This window comes from Ipomoea nil, unplaced genomic scaffold (genome assembly GCF_001879475.1).
Source record: "Ipomoea nil cultivar Tokyo-kokei standard unplaced genomic scaffold, Asagao_1.1 scaffold1509, whole genome shotgun sequence".
NCBI lineage: Eukaryota > Viridiplantae > Streptophyta > Magnoliopsida > Solanales > Convolvulaceae > Ipomoea > Ipomoea nil.
In genome coordinates this window covers 1,246,014-1,266,345 of record NW_017617937.1, presented here as the reverse complement: position 1 = coordinate 1,266,345, position 20,332 = coordinate 1,246,014, and the positions used below count along the sequence as shown (strand labels likewise).

The following is a 20,332-nucleotide window of genomic DNA, read 5'->3' as shown; positions in this document are numbered from 1 at the left end:
GAGAGAGAGAGTCTAACCGGTCTCAATCCATGAGACGGGTCAGAGATTTTGATTAATGAAATTAAAAATTCAACTCATTAATCAAATATTTGACCTATTAATAAAAAATCTGACTCGTTTCACGGATTGAGATTCGTGAGATAATCTCACACAAGTGTTACTCTATATCTAAAAAATTATATTTAGTATGTCAAAGAAGGAACTTTCGGTAATGCATAAAACAAGTGGATGTAAATAGCTGCGAAAGTGGAGTGATGGAAAGTGATATTTAACTAAGTGGAGTATAAGTAGGATGGAGATTGAATCGTTAGTTAATGAAACTAATCACATGCACACAACTAGGAAATTGAATCATTTTTTTTAAACAAAACACAATGTGTTTCTAAAGGATTGGATACAAGAGGTCTACGACAAATTATGATGTGCAACCGAGTGCATTTTGCATGGTGTACACGGAATTGAATTCATAATTTCTATATTATAGATTTATAATTATTGATCTCTATATTCACAATTACAAAATTCTATGTTCATAATTTTCAATGTTCATATTCCTAATTGTTAAACTATGTATTCACAAATCACAGAACTATATGTTTATAATTTGATAACTATACAATTTAGAAATTATAATTTTACAATACAGATATTATGAATTCAAGGTGCACACAGTTGCACAGCATAACGCTTCAGAGGTCTACTGATCAGCTTCAGTCTAGTGGTCGGGTTTGGTCCAATCTGGGTAGTCAGAATGGTCGGCCCAAGACCACTTCAGTTTGAATTTGGAAGAAACGTTTTAACACATCTATGGAAAATACATCAGAAGGATATGATCTTATTCAAAGTTTGTGACATTTAAGAGATCTTTTCCTAATTTTCAGGATTACTTTCATATTTTAATCCAAGCACCCAAATTAAAATAAGGCACCTATAAATACCCTAAAAAAAAAGACTGATAAATGGTTCAAAATCTTTTATTAAAGGCAATAACAATATTATGTTCTTTTCAATTTCTTTAGTTCAATCAATTAAGTTTTGGAATGTTAATTTTTTTTTTTTTTTTTTTTTTTGATTGACATGACACCAATAATCACAATAAAGTTTGTGAATTGAATATTGGTATGCTGAAAATAGTTGAACATCTCAACCGATGAATCGGAGTGCACAAACGTTTGTGGGATTGTCTCTACTCTGTATTAATTGCAAGAACTACCACTAACTAATCACCTTCTTTCTTCATAAGGTCCAGTTTGTTAAACAGAGAAGTATACATCATCCCATGCCTGCAAGCTTCAGAACAAGCTTACAGCGAAAATGGAAGAAAACAAAAAAGTATATTAAAAAGAAGACTGAACAGAGAAGACACAACCAAAAGAACAATAAATCATCTCCAAAAACGATTGGGTGTTGTCAATCACAGCAGTCAGAGCAGAAGAGAGACTCCAAACAGCTACCCATGCAATCGTAGAAGCAAGAACAGCTGCACCACCGACAACAATCAAACGTAAGAGAAACAGAAACCCCTGACTCATAAATCATAATCATAATTTTGTTAAAAAAAAGTAGTAGTACTAGAAGAATCAAGGGTACCAGTCGTCGATGGCTTTGTCTTGTTCATCTTGGGGTGGAGGGAGGTTTTTAACAGTGGAGGTGTCTATGGACTGAACTTGTGGAGGATCCATCTGTCTTTCTGTCTTGCCAAATGGTACTGGAGATGGGGAGATTTTATGGACCAACCAAAAGTGGGGGTGCCCGGAAGAGGAGATGAGAATGGATTTTAAGCATTGAGTTGTGAGTCACGTGATGGCACTATACTATTCGGGGTGGGTCCACTGGACATAACTCAACTGGTTGACTAATTCAATTCAAAATAGTATTTTATAAGTAATTAATGTAATGACACTATACTACTCGCAGTGGGTCCACCAGACATAACTCAACTGATTGACTAATTCACCGAAGAATAATTTAAAGTAGCTAAAAGCCTAAAACACATCTCAGTATTTACTCTTACATAAGCTTTTACGGCACAAACAAGCGAAAACATGCTCTTAATTTTGGGGCACAAACAATTTTTTACTATTGGCGGTAGGTGGCATAGAGGCATAGAGTGATATATAGGGCAAGAAAATCAAGAATATTTATATAAATGCCCAGAATCAAATGCTCAACTTTCCACAACATTCTTTTTCTTGAATCCTGCCTTAATTTCTGCGTTGGAGGTTTCAGACCTGTCTCTTGACCTTACCTTGCACGGCAATGGGTCAATGGTGCTTAAATGAACACAAGAATTCAAACATTTGGGGTATAGCATTTCTTTTTGTGAAACACAACATAGAAATACAGAGAACAGAATTTTATTATGTCCACCTCACAAAACTAGGAAAAAGATTCAGATTTCTTTTGGAACAAGCACCTTATCCTACATTGCTAAGCATAAAAGGCGTAGTGGATTTCAGTGCCACTGCTATGCCATCGGATCATTCTGCGCAGTTTCAAACTTGTCAAAAAATGTATCTCGAATGTTGCACACAGGCATCTCGGGGTACTTGCTCAGAAGTTTCAGCCCTTGGTCAATATCGAGGTCATGCATCAACACTTTATCCCCAATATCTAGATTGCTCACGTCCACCTCAATCTTTTGAGGGATTTTCTCGGCAGGGCATAAAAACCTGAGACTAGTCCTTGCCTTGTTTAGATGACCTCCTGTTTTCACCCAAAGGAAAAACAAAAGCCAACAGTCACATTGTGTAGTGTGCGGGAGGAGTTGAACATTTGCACAATTATAGGCATCAATGTAAATTCACATCCCTCCACTAGAGTTTAGTATTTTCCAGTTCTAGTTAACCAACACCCTGGTAGCAAACCACACAAAAAGGAGTGACAGGAAATTGCTAGGGGAAAATAACAAAAGCAATACCAAATTCAAGATCTCAAATGAAGAGACAAATAGATGTGTTTCTCAGCAGTGCCAAGCATTAAAATGTCTCTTTTTCTTCCTTATTATTTTTATCAAAGGAAAACCATTATTAACCACAACTAATAGTAATGGTTGGTCTAGGATGCAGTGCCCCAAGTACCTCTGTGCATCATGCAGGCAATGGATGATAAATATGTTAATATGATCAATGAAACTTTATGGGTTCAAGACACTTAAATGAAATAAAAATGATCTCCAATTTCTCCTCAAAAGTTAAATGACTTCAGGACACCAAAACAACATTCAGACTAACTTATGCCAATCCTATCACGAATTTTCAATAATCACAAAAATGAGGAACACATGAAGTTAGTTCCTATATGATTTTATAATTCAGATAAAACTTTTCATTTTTGTTCATTTGTTTATTTTTCTTCTGGGTGGGTGGGGCCTGTGGGGAGGAGGGGGGGGGGGGGGGTTGTGGTGTTAGGGTAGGACAGGTAGACAGGATAAAGAGAAAAGCCTGAACTCTGAAGGCAAAGGGTGCCAGTGGCTGGATAGAATCAAGTTAAAATTCACAATTTTGATTAGTTTTGCCAGAGGCTTTGTTCTTTTTAGTCCACCATGTCTATATTTTTGGAAATTACAGAATATTAGAGTGGATATCTAGTCATGGAGTACTATATTCCATCTTGATGGCCCTGAAATTTTCCAGACATTTCTAATCTAGAAATTCAAAATGCCTTCTAAAATAGGCACCTTCCTTGGCTGAGCGCCTGAGCTTTATGAAAAGAGGAACGGATCATTTGTTTAGTCAGTTCCCAAAAAAAAAAAAAGAAACTCATCCAAGTTTTCCAATCTTATGAAAATTGCTTTTTTCCTACTTTGTATGCCTCAAAATTAAGAATTTCACTTATGATCAATACTTGTACTGTAATCTCACAAGTGGGTCATTATGATGCATCCCATGAAAGCTTCAGTATCAGCTAGTCATGGAGTACTATATCTAAGTATCTAACAAACAAAATCAATCAAGATAGGGTGCCTTATAAAACACATGCTCCATATTTTGAAATGCAAAATACAGTGAAGATAAGCAGTTTACAGGGTGCACATATTTAAAATGGAGTATAAACAAGTTCGTTCAGCACATGGAAAAAAACTGGTGCATTTATGAATGATTCATTATCATCTTATTGCATAGTGCAGGAAAACTAAGAAGAATACAGATACTACTGGAAAAAGAATTAAGACTAAAGAAGGAATTGCATTAAGAAGAATAGTAAAAGACAAACCTTTCTTGACACCAAGGCATACGTCTTCTCCTTTCAAAACAATAGGGATATCCACCTTCAATTTCGATCCATCTTCAGCCCATACAAACACCAAATTCAATATCTTCCCAGTCTCCTTATCTCTGTGAATCTACATTGCGGAAAGGAAATGAGGGAGAAATTCATAAAACGCATCAACTAATGATACATTGCTCGTGATAATACGAGTATCACTTGCCTTGATGGGGAGTACTTTCCCGGATTCAAGTAAAGTTGATGAGCCCGACCCGGCCCGGATCTGGAACGGAAATGTCGTGGAGCAGAAGAAAGGGGAATCTACGGACTTGAGAATGGTCTTAATCTGCTTTCTCTCGGTCGTGAGGAGGCGTTTCCGGGAGACGGAGGCCGTCGCGGCGATGGAAGTCGGATCGCTAGGGTTTGTTTGGACATAGTTCTGCGAGAAGACGACGGCGGGGATACGGCCCTGGGCTCGATCCTTCGCAGAAACTCTGTTCCCAGTTACCTCCCTTGGGATAGCCTGAATTGTGAAATACGATCGTCGGCTCGGCGCCTCCGTCGCGCTTCTTAAGCCGGTGCCGGCAGCCGCCACCGTGCGCCACCACTTCGTCATGTCTTGACCTTTGTCCGGAGAAATTCAAAGCTGGCTCAGTGAAAGGGTTCAGTCCTGTCACTTCCAGAGTTCCAGGGTTTAAGGGCTCTGGGCCGAGACCCGATAGTTTTGTATTTTTGGGCTTCTGTTTATGGGCTTCAAATAAAAATAAATGGATCAATAGCCCATTAAAGATCAAGTGGTGGAGCACTGTGTACGATTGTGCGAACGGCAATTTATATCGTGCACCAGTGTGCGCATTGTATTGTACGTCCTGATGCAAAACGACGTTGTTTTACATAACTATATAAAAAGATATACATAATTGTATAAATAAATACACATAGTTGTATAAACAAACACACATAACTGTATAAAAAATACACATAATTGTATGAACAAATGCACATAATGATATAAACAAATACACATAACCACGTCAACTCCCTTCCGCGCCTCCCAAAACGACATCGTTTTAAGAAACGCGGACGCACAGTACTGCGCGCGCCGTGGTGCAGGGTATAACAATTGTTGTACGAACAAAAGAAATGTTAATTTTGTACTCTGTAATTTTTATATTTAAAAATTATGAGTTTAATCGATACTTTTTAATTGTTTATTGTATAAATTTTTTTTAGTGTGCAAGTAAACCATGTCATTTTTGTTATTAATAGGGATATTAGCCTATTAGGTATGTGTTCGATCCGATGATTTATTTATTTATTTTTTTTGAATGACAAGAGAAATATGTAGTCAAGTAATCATTATGTGAGAGTGTGTATTTAATAAACGTCACATTGTGACTCTAACATACAAAAGATTATAAAAAGACAATTATTATAAATTGTCCATAACTAATTGACTGAAATCAAGAAGAACAATAAATCATTGTCATTACAAATTGAGTTTATAATTTATTATTATCAAATAAATAATATGATAAATTTAACTAGACGGTAAGAATCTCGTTTTTGGGTGGGTAAATTGGGAATGAGTTACTCACTTTATCCGTCATACTTATTGTTTGTTTTTCAAACTAATTCTCTATTCTTTATTTATTGTTAAATTTAATTTTTTGTGTAAAATAGTACTTTTAATGTAATTTTTAAATAAATAAAATTTGTATATTAATATTTAACTTAATATTATGAAAAATTGTACTTAAAATAACTTCAATTCAACATGGTTAATTGAATCGAACACATAAAATAAGACCGAAGGAATATAAAATGTGTGAAAAATTTACACATGAGATTGTCTTTTTTCCCGAAAACGAATATGCTTTCCTTGGTATCGTGAATCACGCCAAACAATTATCCAAACCAGGGGCAATTTCGTCATTATAACGAGAAAAAACGCCGTCGGGTTCGGAAAACGACACCGTTGCATTATCCTTACCTAATCCTCTCCAGCGCAGCGTCTGCGTCGCCTCGTCAACTTCACTTCTCCTGTCTTCTATCTCCCCAATCCACTGTTCCCACACACAGAGCACACAGAAATAAATTAAATCAAAATTAAACCAAAAAGATATTATTTTATAGCCGACCAAGCCATACAAAAATATCTTCTCCTCCAAAATTATTAAAATAAAAAAAGAAAAAAAAAAGACTTGAGAAAGTACAGATATGCAACCGCCTTCCATCTCTAACTCCATCTCCATTCACTGAATGCTTTACTGGTTCGAGGGCAAATCCGTCATAATATAGTCAACCGGCAGTTTTTCACGATCGGCGGCGGTTAAAGTGCGGCGTTGTTTGACTCGTGGGATGTGAATTTGGTTTTGTTGGGTTTAGTATCGGTTGCGGCCTGAGAAGCTCAGCGGAAAAATGGATCGGGTCGGGATGACGGCGGGGCCGGGTTTGGATATGCCGATCATGCACGACAGTGACCGCTACGATTTCGTGAAGGATATCGGGTCGGGTAATTTCGGCATCGCGCGGCTCATGAGGGATAAGCAGACTAAGGAGCTGGTTGCGGTGAAGTATATCGAGAGAGGAGACAAGGTTAGACTCCTGTGACTTAGTTTTGGCGTAATTAGGGGAATCGTTTTTTGGCAAGTTTTGCTTGTTATGCCAAGTGTTAAGGTTACTTCATTCCCGGGGATTACTATAATTGTTGTTCCGTATTAGCTAAATATGGTTTTGCTTTGAGATTTTTGTTTCCCAGTTTCTCTCTATGCGAATTTGTAATTAGAGATGAATATGAATTTGCTGCGACCGGAGAGAAAATTTTATGGTCCGTTCTAATGGAATCATGCAAGTTTAGTCAGAATTAATGGAGCTCTGCATATGAATGCTACATTTACGGTGACTTATAGTATCTTTAGCTGTATATCTCCTTGTCTAAATTTATAGCTATTCACTGTTTCCAGCAATTTATACAATCATTTCCTTGATTGAGTTGAGTAGTTGACTGGTGGCTCTGAGCTCTCAAATTTGTTCCTGTTGCTGCATTAGAGCTGTGATGATATAGACTGAAATGTCTGTGTTTTTCTCATTATCTAGGATTAAGTTAATGCCTAGAGTGATTTTGTTTCTGTGTGAAATTGAGTGCTCTGAGGCTTTTGATTGCAGATAGATGAAAATGTTCAGCGAGAGATCATAAATCACAGGTCCCTCAGGCATCCTAACATAGTCAGATTCAGAGAGGTTTCTTGCTATATCCCCTTTTGCCTTTTTGTATTTTAATGAGTCCTATGTGGCATTGGGGTGATTCATCTGTCAATTTTTTATTTTTTTTTTTGCTTTAGGTGATTCTAACGCCAACTCATTTGGCTATTGTTATGGAATATGCATCTGGTGGTGAGCTTTTTGAGCGAATCTGCAATGCAGGGCGGTTTAATGAGGATGAGGTTCTGATCTGTTACTAGCATATCATTTTCTTTATGAGGAATTTTATGTGCTCATTGTAATTCTTGTCACAGGCTCGCTTCTTTTTCCAACAACTTATATCTGGAGTCAGCTACTGCCACTCTATGGTAATTTATTTTTCTGGTCCCCACCAAAAGTCTTATATTTTGTCTGTAGATGTAACGTTTTGATTTTTTGTTTATTCATTTCTCGTGCGATGTTTATGTTGATGAAGCAAGTATGTCATCGGGATCTAAAGCTGGAGAACACATTGCTTGATGGAAGTGTTGCTCCCCGTTTGAAGATATGTGATTTTGGCTATTCTAAGGTACTTTCCCATTGTTAGTTCTTAATTTAAGTCAATGGCCCATAGGAAGTACTAATCGCACAGCCCTTCACTGGAAGTAGAAGAAAGTGAAAATCTGTTCTTTTTAACAACTTCCCTGAGTTCCCTCTCATTTCCTTCATTACTAGTGTGTATACATATTCTGGTATGGTCCCTTCAAGTTGCACTGGCTTTGTAATTTTCTGATTATTGCTGTTTTTGACAGTCATCTTTGCTGCATTCACAACCCAAATCAACAGTGGGAACCCCAGCGTACATTGCTCCTGAAGTGCTGCTGAGGCAAGAATATGATGGCAAGGTAGGCATTCCTGATACTGTTGCAGATTATTATCTTGTATAATTTATCTCTGCTTTTGAAGATATCAAAATGCCTTCTGCATTAGGCATTTGACTATTTAATTAGCACGTTAAGTATGGGACTTTCTATTCCACATATGATAGGTATTAGTTATAAATTCTTTTACTTTGGAGACTTTAGACTTTCTTTGCGTTTGGTTATCTGAATAGTTGCGGAATCTAGTGTAGAGAACTAGAGATCCATTAGCAGCATACATACTTGTTTCTTTGTTTATGCTGTTTTTGTTATTTCTGCATGTCTTTATTTATGACCTCTCATTGCAAAGTTTCTTAGACCTCTTCTGACCTTGAAGAGACTGAATGCAGAGCTAACATATTGTTGCAGGTTGCAGATGTATGGTCATGCGGAGTAACATTGTATGTCATGTTGGTGGGTGCATATCCCTTTGAGGACCCTGATGAGCCAAAGGATTTTAGGAAGACAATAAATGTAATTAATTAAACTCTTATATTTACTACTTACATAGTCCATGATATTGTCTTACATAATGCTAATCTGTTATCTGTATTTGTGCTCTACAGAGAATCCTGAGTGTTCAGTATTCAATTCCAGACAACATTCAGATATCTGAGGAATGTCGCCATCTTATCTCAAGGATATTTGTTGGAGATCCTTCACAGGTTGGTGGTATTCTAAAGAAATTTGATACATTCTCTAAAGCAATTGTCTTGAGAAGAAGGTTGTGGTTTTATTGCTTTTTGTTGATTTTGTACTGGGACTTGCTGTTAAGTTTTTCTGTCTTGACTATATTGTTTATCATTATGCTTTAATATTTTGCCTGTTGCTATGTGTTTATCAGCCCTACTAGTTATGATAAGTAAGTAGTACTACATATTTGTTATCTGGTTAAGACTTTATGAATTGTCCATGTGTTTTGTGACAGAGAATCACAATGCCAGAAATAAAAAATCATGCTTGGTTTCTAAAGAACCTCCCTGCCGACCTGATGGATGACAATATGGTGAGCACCCAGTTTGAGGAGCCTGACCAGCCAATGCAGAGCATAGATACTATCATGCAAATAGTCTCTGAGGCAACCATACCCCCAGCTGGTCTTTATAACCTAGAACTGATGGATGATGACATGGATGACTTTGATTCCGATCCTGATCTTGATGTTGACAGCAGTGGGGAGATCGTGTATGCAATGTGATCAAGGAGAAGAACAAGCGCAAGCTTGGCCATGTGAAGATTGAGACAAGAAAGTGCAATGTCGTGTCTATTGCCAACCACATTTTGGGCGATCTCATCTTTGTTTTCGATTAATCATCCGTCATTGCCTGCAGATTAGTAGGGGCACCATGCAGCTTTTGCCTGTTGTCGAAAAAAAAAAAAAAAAAACTACTGGTTAGTCTGCATTATAGAGAAGTGTTGTTGAAAGAATAACTAGGTTGCAGTGGTTTGTTAAATTTCTATAGCTTGTATACACCATATATGTACTGAGTTTAATATTGATGGTCTTGGTCTGTAGGTGTACCTTGTTGTTGTTGTTGTTGTGTTTTATGTTGAAAGGCTGCTGGCATTGTATATGGACCTATAAACTGCACTTATGTCTGTCTTAGCTTGTGATGCAATACCTTTTTCATATGTATTGCTTAATTCAGTTCCCTTTCTTGCTTGCTTGCTGTGTAATGTCTTGCTCTTCTGTGCGTATGTGTTTGTGACTTAGGATGTGTTTATTAATCTGAGGAAAATAGATAAAGAAAAACAGAAAATTTGGAGAAAGGAAAACTAATGTAATGCCTCAAGGTTATGATGATAACCACATTTTGAATAATTCAAAATGGGGATGTGAAATGTGTTAGAATAACACTTTAATTGTTTGGTTTCAAACCAATTCTCTTTAGTCGGTTTCAAACCAATTCTCTTTAGTCGGTTTCAAACCAAATCTCTATAAAAGAAGGAAGAGACACAGGAATGTTTTGAACAGCAATCACAAAAGGTTCAAACTTTAACACCTTCCAAAGCCCTTTGTAAATTGGATTTTGACTGGAGAGTGGACTCATTAATTACGGGGCAAAAATGAAAATTGGACCAAGGGAATTGAACCCGACGTGAATCGAACACGCAACCTTCTGATCTGGAGTCAGACGCGCTACCATTGCGCCACGGATCCATTACGTTTTAACTTAGTAAGTATAAGATGTTATACAAATGTTTGTTTTTGGATCTGAGTAGAGTGATTATATGCCCCAAAAAATGAAAAAAGGATCGTGGGGAATTGAACCCGACGTGAATCGAACACGCAACCTTCTGATCTGGAGTCAGACGCGCTACCATTGCGCCACGGATCCACTACGTGTCAGCTAAGTAAGTATAACATTTTTTTTTATCACAAATGTTTGTTTTTGGATCTGAGTGGAGTGATTATATGCCCCAAGAAAGGCAAGAGGCAACCTACCAACTAGGGGTGAGCATTGGTTTTGATTGCTTTTTGGTTAATAATCAAAATTTTAATCGAACTTTTATAATTGATATAACCGAAATCAACGGTTTTCGGTCAATTAAATTTAATCATTTTTTTTAAATAATTATATTTATTTTATTTATTTGACTAATATAGTGCTGTTTAGCTAATCGATGGGTAATGTAATATATTTTAATATTTACCTGAACCACTAAGTGTCTCACGCATCAGATATAGGACCTTAGACATCTACTTCGTTTTTTCTTAGTTTTAGGCACTTCTTGAGCTAGGTTTTAAGGCTTTGCAGCACTTTGATACAATTATGGATTTATGGTTAATTAATGCAGTGCTGTCTTATTTATGGATAGTAGCCTCCTATGTACTTACCTGAATTGCATAGTGTTCAATGGACTAAATTATTAAGGAAAACAAATAATAACTTAGTATTTATAATTAATTAAATTCATGTCCTCAAGTACAATAGTATTTTAGTGAGATAGTGATGAGATACAATTGGACTATTATTTATACATTATATGATTAATAAATACATTGCAATCCAATAAATCATTAAAATTAATGTGATAGACAGTGGACTTGCAAAATGTAAATGCGGTGAGGTTAGATTTTTTTTTTTTTTTTTTTTTTTTTTTTTTTGGGATTAATCTTCAGTTTTCCGGTCGAAAAATTGATAATCGACCGAAAAATCGAAATAACAGATTTTTTTTTTAACCTTAATAACCGAAATCGAAATATTCAGATGATTCGATTTTTGGTCGTCGATTTTTCGATTGGTCCGATTTTTTTGCTCACCCTTACTAGCAACCACCTGAGATCTTGCAAACCGGTGTGGTCTCCATAGTATATATCTTCCCTCAAAGTCAAACGAAGCTCCTCGGACATATCTCATCATCGGTTGTCCTCGACCATGTTTTATAAACTCCGTAGCAAGAAAATTTGTCACACGGTTCAGCTCTTAGAACATATGATTAGTTCAAACTAAAAAAGATCATAGCTGATCAGTTCAATTAAGAAAACCGTCAATAGACAACTCTCACAAAAAGTTAAACTTTACTAAATTATTATCAAGCTAACTGTTTAATTAACTTGGCTGAGTTGCCTTCCTTCTTTAACTTAAAACTATATAGTGATACAACATGATGACACAAGATTAATATTACATGATTATTACATAGACAGGTGGCTATCCCCTATACTTGCTGGTTGGTCCAATTATTAAATTATAAAACTAAAAATAAAAAAAAAATAAAAAAAAAAAACCATTCAAGCGCGCGCATGCATGCAATGATGCCGCAGCGTCGGTAGCCATGTTGCAACACTATATATACCCACTTATTATAATTATTCACAATGATACATATATAAATCATGATGAACATTTGACGTTTTGCTCAAGTTACACTAGCTAGTTTTCTATTCAATTCGCAGTTATTACCTGCAAATATGTATAGATAAATTATGCTTTTGTGCAGGGCTGGTCCTATTATTTTATAGGCTCGGAGCAGGATAAAAAAAATGAGCCCCGATTAATATATATTTTATGCTTAAAATTTAAATTAAATAAGAAAAAAATTAATTGTTATTAAAAATTTATAAAACAACAATTACAAACATATGTGAAGCTAAAAATCTTTTTTGACTAGGAGCAAGAAATTAAAATATTTCAAAACGCAATAAAAAAATGCAAAAAGATATGAAACATAATTATCTAGATAAAATAGTTCGAACATAAAGCATATTATGAATCACACATCTTCTATATTATTTTCATGATTTTTATAAATACTTTTTCTTTTAAATAGATAAATTTTAATTTTTTTTAGAATAATTTGAATACAATGACGCATGATAGAATTAGCTTCTATATTACATTGATTAGATATTCATAAAATGGTACGGAGTAAATTATTTTTTAATTTTTTTAATAATTCAATCTCAAAATATATCATATAACCCCCTCCGTCCTATTTTAACATGTCTTGTTTGGTTAACATGAGTTGATTGAAGTTTTTTTAATTCAATTTTTCATAATATGTTTAGTATAAGTATATAAAAATTTATAAATTTAGAAACTGCATTAAAAATTTAATATAAAAATTTATATATTTAATATACAAAATTTTCATAATATGTTTAGTATAAATATATGAAAATTTATATATTTAAAAACTACATTAAAAATACTACTCCGTATTAAACACAAAAAATCAATAAAAATAAATTTTTAAAATATACATTAGAATATAAGCAAAGACCAGGACTATGTGGTCTAATGGTACCCGAGTTGGACTTCTATTTGGAAGATTATGAGTTTAAGTCTCAGTGAAGGCGTTATTGGTTCTTTGTGTTTCAGTAGGTTGAGAGCCAGTAACTTAAAAAAAAAGATTAAAATTCAAATATCTTATCAACCAAGCTAGTTCAACTTATTATAAAACATATGTATATAAATTACTTATACTCAATACATATATACTATATATATAAGAGATAGGATGAGACCCTCCCCCAAGCATGGGCTCTAGGCAAGGTCCGGCCCTGAAACTATAGTTTGCTGCATATATGTCTAGACAAAGATAAAGACAATCGAAGATGAAACTAGGTTGTCAGAACTGTCATGACTCACGAATATATATATATATATATATATATATATATATATATATATATATATATATATATAAAAGAGTGTGCATATATGGGATGAACCTATTTCCTGTAAATAGTTCATAAATCACAAAACATCTATTGTAATAGTTTGTAAACCATACAACATTTAGCTTTGTGCATTTTCACTAAAAAAAAAAAAAAAAAAAAAACAACACTTTGTGCATTGTGTTCGATAAAGATAAAATATTAACAATAATTAAACTCGTAACTTTTAAAACTTTATATCAAGGGTGTCATATATTAAGATCAAAGATAGACGTATCATTAGTTATTTCTATTTAAATCTTAGTCTATATATAAACAAGATTATGATGTGACAATCAATATATGAATAACTCGATTTCTTGTGCTACCCAACTTATTAGCCGCAACACGTTCTGGTGCTTGAAGCATAGTGGACATAGAAATCATAGTACTAATGTACAATATAATCTTATATATACTAATGTTTGTTAAAATATTTTTAGATATTCATTGGGTACTTGACTTGTCTGATCTTCATTTGTCGCATTCCTTTTATTGGGTCGCTATAGGGCCAAAACCATAGAGTGAATATTGTTTTATTTGCAAGTTTTACGTGTAGACCAAGATGTATAATAACCCAACTAATAAAACAAAACATCAATAACTGCGTATACGCTAAGAACACATAATCACCAAATCACATTAGCAATTATTCATGATATATTATTTTCCATGAGTATACATTGAAGAATCACAATATGATGCCTTAGCTTATTATATTTCAATTAAGAAGAAAAAAAACACCCATAAGTATCGAGGATATGAGGTGAATCTCTTCTAGTTTAATAAGAAGTTTAGGGAGTGTTTGGAAACCTGAAAAATGATTTCTGAAAATCATTTTTTGAGTTTCCAGTGTTTGGATGTGCCTGGAAAACCAAGTCAACAAAAATCATTTTCCGTTGACTTGGAAAAATAAGACTATTTTGGAGGAAAATGACTTCCGCAAAAATTTGACGGGAGTTATTTTCCACATATTAAAATCGTTTCCTGGTTGACAACAATCGTTTCCAGCAGAAACCATAGGTCTGGTTTCCGCAGCGACGACCAGAGAAACACTGGTTTCCTCAGTAACAACCAGAGCAGCTCCTTTTTTTCTTTTCAATTTTTAATAAATAACATTTTTAATATTATTATAAATATTTGTATATTCTAAATAAAACAATTAAAATATTTAATTGTAAAAATGAAATAATTAATTGTAAAAATATTAATTAATTGTCTAATCCTAGCTTGGATTAGAAGTTTGGAATATTCCACTCGTCGGTGACTAATATGGGTAGCTAACCATCCAATTTCGGTGTAAAGACTCCCACACTTACCAACCAACACATCACATGGCTCCCCATAATTTTATTGACTTTTTTAGCCAGTGGATATGATTTTTCTTTACTTTAATTACCTCATTCAATTAAATAATTAATAAATAACGAATAATTGGCATGGGCATATATGTCTGATCTGCAGTGTATATGGCATATACTTATGATTACTTCGATTATAATTATATTTGTGCATGTAATCTTCCTTGTACTTAAAGATTCCAAGTGCCCCATGCATTTTATAATTAAAGCTTCATTTTTATTGCCAATGCAATGATTATTGATTATTCACAACTAAGAATGTATTGAAAAAAAACAATTGGAGTCGTTGAAGTATTCTCACTATTATGCGACTAATTTAGATCCAGTCCGAGACGCACAGGTCGATGTGCTTGTAAAGTTTCACAAGCACCCTTTTCCAAGAGTTAAATATTAAACTTTATGATTGTTTTTGTTTTTTTTTTTTTTGTTTTTTTTTTTTTTTGGTGAGAAAAAACCCGTACTCTACGCGAAAGGAACACTAGAAACTACCACACTCTTGCAGAGCTTGCATCGTAGGCGTCAGCTTCCAGCAGATGGTTAAGACTAGGCGGTGGGAGGTCAAGCCACGTTGTCCCCCAACTCGCAGACTGGCCTAGATTTGCCAGGTGATCCGCGCACTTATTACCTTCGCGCAATGTGTGCCTGAAAATCACTTTTTCCATATGCGAAGCCAAATGTTTGCAGTCTTTATAAATGGAAGAGGAGCATTCTTCTACGATCTTGTCCTCGTCCATGGCAGCCACCACGGATTCAGAATCCAATTCAAGAATGACCCTTCTAAAACCCCTGTCCCTTTGCTAGCCGTAGACCCTCCCTTAAACTCCACAGCTCCGGGGCAAAGCTATAAGAAACCCCAATATTCCTGTAAAACCTATAAAGCCATTCACCTTTGTGATCCCTAGCAAGGCCCCCGGATAAACTTTATGATTGTATTAACAGTCTTAGTAATGGTAATTGATGAATTGAATTTCAATTAAAAGAGTTAGCATTGAATGAAATAGTATGATTGAAATGATATAATTATTACAATTTCACTATTCGAGTCTTGTCGCTGTTATTTACATCTAAATTTTTACAAAATATTTTACTCCGTATATTATATGAATTATTTTGTATTATTGTATTGTATATCTCAACTCTTTATATTTTTTAATTATTTGTAAATTAATCTAATTTATCATGGATTAATTGAAAAAATACTGTCAAATTATATAGTGTACAAAAGATGTTGTTGTGTATATTTATAGCTTTAGATGTTTGATTATCACAATTAATAAAAAATATTAACCAAACAATGTAAACTTCACTTCTTTTCATTTTCATTATTGATCTCATCCGTTTGTCTCAATCAATGTATTCTAGAGCTTAATTCATTGGTTTAATAGGTAATATTTGAGATAAGAGACAAGTTCGAATCTTCATGATTTATATTCTTCCAAATGTTGTTGGGTCAGGATTGAGATTCGACCTTTTGGAGAAGAAATGTATTCTAAAATTAAATGATATATATAAAGGATAAAGAAAAAAACATGAAAGTTGGTATTCCGCTATTATGTGGTGGACGCCGGGATTAATGGAGTTTTTTTTATCTTTCTGCTCTACCTGCTCTTCTTTTGGGTGTTATTCAAAAAGAAAAAACAAAAAGGGTTTATCAATAATTGCGCGAAAACGCGTGAAGCCCGCCGAATACGGAATATTGAAGTTGTCGTTTGAAATATTGGGTCCAAGAGTCCATCTCTGCTCATTTTCAAGCCCAGTCAATATATCTATTTATGGAGGGTTTGTTGGGATCTGCCACTCTGATATAGGAGCTCAAGAAACAGAGCTAGCTGATTAGTACCCACATTTCACATTTCCACTCATTCTTTCCAATTTTGTAGCTTAGATAGCAACCAGATAGTGTGATTCAAGCAGGGTGAGATTTTGTTTTCCTATTTGACAATGCATTTCTTGGATTTTCTTGATCTGTTAGTGTGAAATCTGATGAACTGTGATGGGTTTTGCAGGTTTGGGGTTTAAGAAACAGAAATGGGGAAAATGGGGTTGAGGTGTTTGGTTTTTGCAGTATTGGTTTTGTGGAGCTTCTTATCTATGGTGAAAGGGGAGGATGATTACAAGTATTTCACTTGGACTGCCACTTATGGAACTGTTTCTCCTCTTGGTGTTCCTCAACAGGTTGCCATTGCTTATTCCCAGTATTGTTTTTGAGCTGAATACTTGCATTTTTGGTTGTGATTTTGGTAAATCAAGATTTTGTTTCTCGGGCAACCCCAACCAAGTTGGTCAGGTTGTTGACTTAGTAATCACGAGATTACCAGTTTGACTCCAACGGGAGTGGCCTTCTTGATTTGAGCGGGCTAAAGATTGTGTTTCTAATAGCATTGATGTTAACTTGCAGGTGATTCTCATCAATGGTCAATTTCCTGGTCCAAGATTGGATCTTGTGACAAATGACAATGTAATCCTCAACCTCATCAATAAGTTGGACCAGCCACTTCTCTTAACATGGTAAATGTCATGCCCTCTCTTTATACTGTATATATATTCAAGAGTATATTCTGAATCTCTGATATCAAACCTGCATTTTCCCTAAAGTTTCTTGAATTTCTTGTAGTGTAACATGCAATTGTATTATGTGTTGTAAATATGCTTGGCAATGGCATCTTGTCACATATCTTTTGTGCAAGTGAGGGAAATGTATTCCTAAATGTGAAGTTGTGATGACTTTAAAATATAGCGGTAGCCATTTTGTAGCTTTTGTGTTAATTAAGCTGTCCAAAGAAGCTATAGTTGTTTAGGAAGTCTAATTGGAGGTCCATTTTCAATGTTTAGGAATGGGATCAAGCAGAGGAAGAACTCGTGGCAAGATGGGGTTTTCGGGACTAATTGCCCTATCCCGCCAAACACAAACTACACATACAAGTTTCAAACGAAAGATCAGATTGGAAGCTATACATACTTCCCGTCAACTTTCATGCAAAAAGCCGCGGGAGGGTTTGGAGCGCTTAATGTTTATGCAAGATCAGTCATTCCAGTTCCCTATCCGAAACCTGCTGGAGATTTCAGTTTACTTATTGGTGATTGGTACAAGACTAGTCACAAGGTGAGTATGGTTCATGTTTCATTTGATTAAATAACAAGATGACTTACAATATAGATTTGACATCCTTAAACATGAATGGTTTTTGTTTGGTACTTAACAGGCTTTACAACAAATATTGGATTCGGGAAAATCTTTGCCCTTCCCCGATGGCCTTCTTATAAATGGCCAGAGCCAGTCTAGCTTCAGTGTGAATCAAGGTTATCCTCAGTACACGAAAAATCTCAGATTCTCAGTAATTTTCCCCCGGTGAAATATGTTTTTGACAACGATCGTTTTTACTATCTAGGTAATACCTACATGTTCAGAATTTCGAATGTGGGTTTGTCAACATCCATTAACTTCAGAATTCAAGGCCACAAAATGAAGCTAGTTGAGGTTGAAGGATCCCACGTTGTCCAGAATATGTATGATACGCTTGATGTTCACGTGGGTCAATCTGTATCTGTTCTTGTCACTTTGGACCAGCCGCCAAAGGACTATTTTATCGTTGCATCTACAAGGTTCACCGGAAAAGTTCTAAGCTCCACTTCAGTGTTACACTACATTAACTCTATCTCGCCTGTTTCTGGGCCAATACCCGATGCCCCAGCCGGCCAACTGGACTGGTCTATGGTGCAAGCCAGAACATTCAGGTAACCATTAGAATTTGAGTCTCAGTAGAGGCGTTATTGGTTCTTTGTGTTTCAGTAGGTTGAGAAAGTATATAAACAGATACTACATTGTAATAGAGCCAGTAACATTAAAAAAAAAAGGTAACCATTAGTCAAAATCTTGGATAATGAGCGTAGTTGTAGTTATACTTTGCGATGGCATAATATCGAAATGTATCTGTTGAAGGTGGAATTTGACTGCAAATGCTGCTAGGCCTAACCCTCAGGGATCTTTCCACTATGGGAAAATTACTCCATCGATGACGATTGTGCTGGCCAATTCAGCACCGATTATCGGTGCAAAGCAGAGATATGCTGTCAATAGAGTGTCCCATATTGATCCCGACACCCCTCTCAAGCTTGCTGATTACTTCAACATCACCGGAGTCTTTAGTCTTAATGCAATTCAGAGCTCTCCTTCCGATGGTGCACCTTCCCTAGCCACGGCTGTGCTCCCCACTTCTCTTCACCAGTTCATCGAAATTGTATTCCAGAACGACGAGGACACCATGCAGTCTTGGCACCTTGATGGCTATGATTTCTGGGTTGTAGGGTAAGTAACTCAATACCAATACTGCACTATTCTCGTTCTTGGTATGGTCACGATGAGCATTTGTTTCTTAACGACTTCCTATCGCAAACATTCACAGATTTGGCTTGGGGAAATGGACCGGAGCTAGTAGACAGAACTACAATCTTGTCGATGCACTTACTAGGCACACTACACAGGTAACAAATAAAACATTAAAACCTTAAAAACACAACATTGCATTGGTTAGGCTCTTGACTTGGTAACCACAAAGGTTACAAGCGGCTTATTGGCTTTCTTGGTTTGAGCCAGTCAGCTATGGACAACCTAGGTTGGTTTACCTCCCTGTAGTCCATTGCTGGCTAGGATCAGAAGGCAGGGTTTACCCAGTGTTCTCGGGTACTGGCTGCGGGTTTCCCTTGTCACCCAAAAAATCCATCTACTTTTCTTGCAAAGGAAAATGCGTTTACGCGCCCCTTCATTTTCTTTCTTCCACATATGCAGGTTTATCCGAAATCTTGGAGTGCTATACTGGTATCCTTAGACAACCAAGGAATGTGGAATTTGAGGTCTGCAATATGGGAAAGGAGGTACCTAGGACAGCAGCTGTATATGAGAGTGTACAATCCAATTAAGAATTTTGCCAATGAATATGACATGCCTAATAATGCTCTACTATGTGGAAGAGCTGTAGGTAGACATCTTTAGAGATGGTTTTTTTTTTTTTTTTTTTTTTTTTTTTGTGTGTGTGTGTGTGTGTGTGTTAGTTGGACCAGTCATGAAAGGTTGACTGCAAGAGATGATGATACCGAAAAGCAAATGTTTTTGTGCTTGAATTATATATGCCTCTTATTCAAATTGTATATCTGAAATCCTGAGTGTTGTTAAAACTAATTGTTTTTTTTGTAGCATCATTATATTATTGATCCCCTTGAGATTATATCTTAGGAGTATAAAGAAATGCAATATAATGCAATGACTTCAAATTATTGGCCTGAGACTTTCAAAGGGCGAGAGTTTTTTGCTTCAGGAAGAAACAAAAATGATATTTGGTTTTGGCGTATAAATTTTATATATGTATATTTCAGTGAAACTAAATGACATTTGGTTTTAACGTATAAAATTTTCTATATTGAGACTAAATCTTATAAGTATATGTCGCCATAATTTTTAAAAATAGCATTAAAGTCACACTATTTCCTGAATTGTAACT

The 20,332-nt window shown here is 35.4% G+C and overlaps 3 protein-coding genes, 1 long non-coding RNA gene and 2 other non-coding genes across 7 annotated transcripts; 2 read left to right on the top strand and 4 right to left on the bottom strand.

Annotated features, from left to right (window-relative positions):
- Positions 1–1,210: 1,210 nt before the first annotated feature.
- Positions 1,211–1,780, bottom strand: LOC109189092. Its single transcript, XR_002055537.1, has 2 exons — positions 1,591–1,780; positions 1,211–1,480 (listed from the first exon to the last, which is right to left on the bottom strand). It is a non-coding gene; the product is annotated as an uncharacterized LOC109189092 (long non-coding RNA).
- A 501-nt stretch (positions 1,781–2,281) lies between these two features.
- LOC109189090 (50S ribosomal protein L25) lies at positions 2,282–4,914 on the bottom strand. The gene is made up of 3 exons (XM_019339825.1): positions 4,433–4,914; positions 4,216–4,345; positions 2,282–2,706 (listed from the first exon to the last, which is right to left on the bottom strand). Exons 1-3 carry the CDS (start codon positions 4,823–4,825, stop codon positions 2,468–2,470), a joined length of 762 nt encoding a protein of 253 aa, XP_019195370.1. The 5' UTR covers positions 4,826–4,914; the 3' UTR covers positions 2,282–2,467.
- A 1,327-nt stretch (positions 4,915–6,241) lies between these two features.
- LOC109189088 (serine/threonine-protein kinase SRK2I) lies at positions 6,242–9,976 on the top strand. The gene is made up of 9 exons (XM_019339823.1): positions 6,242–6,807; positions 7,378–7,452; positions 7,554–7,655; positions 7,728–7,781; positions 7,889–7,981; positions 8,205–8,297; positions 8,682–8,786; positions 8,879–8,977; positions 9,241–9,976. Exons 1-9 carry the CDS (start codon positions 6,631–6,633, stop codon positions 9,508–9,510), a joined length of 1,068 nt encoding a protein of 355 aa, XP_019195368.1. The 5' UTR covers positions 6,242–6,630; the 3' UTR covers positions 9,511–9,976.
- Positions 9,977–10,401: 425 nt separating this feature from the next.
- Positions 10,402–10,473, bottom strand: TRNAW-CCA. Its single transcript has one exon. It is a non-coding gene; the product is annotated as a tRNA-Trp (tRNA).
- A 106-nt stretch (positions 10,474–10,579) lies between these two features.
- Positions 10,580–10,651, bottom strand: TRNAW-CCA. The gene has a single exon. It is a non-coding gene; the product is annotated as a tRNA-Trp (tRNA).
- A 5,828-nt stretch (positions 10,652–16,479) lies between these two features.
- LOC109189198 (L-ascorbate oxidase homolog) lies at positions 16,480–20,064 on the top strand. 2 transcript variants are annotated; one of them, XM_019339992.1, is made up of 10 exons: positions 16,480–16,752; positions 16,844–17,012; positions 17,236–17,345; positions 17,670–17,940; positions 18,041–18,137; positions 18,227–18,572; positions 18,778–19,143; positions 19,241–19,319; positions 19,624–19,840; positions 19,877–20,061. In XM_019339992.1, the coding sequence occupies exons 2-9, from the start codon at positions 16,866–16,868 to the stop codon at positions 19,825–19,827; spliced, it is 1,620 nt and encodes a 539-aa protein (XP_019195537.1). In that variant the 5' UTR covers positions 16,480–16,752; positions 16,844–16,865; the 3' UTR covers positions 19,828–19,840; positions 19,877–20,061. The 2 variants fall into 2 exon arrangements, with proteins under 2 accessions (XP_019195537.1, XP_019195536.1); XM_019339991.1 differs by having other exon boundaries at positions 16,481–16,752; positions 19,624–19,843; positions 19,880–20,064.
- The last annotated feature ends 268 nt before the right edge of the window (positions 20,065–20,332 follow it).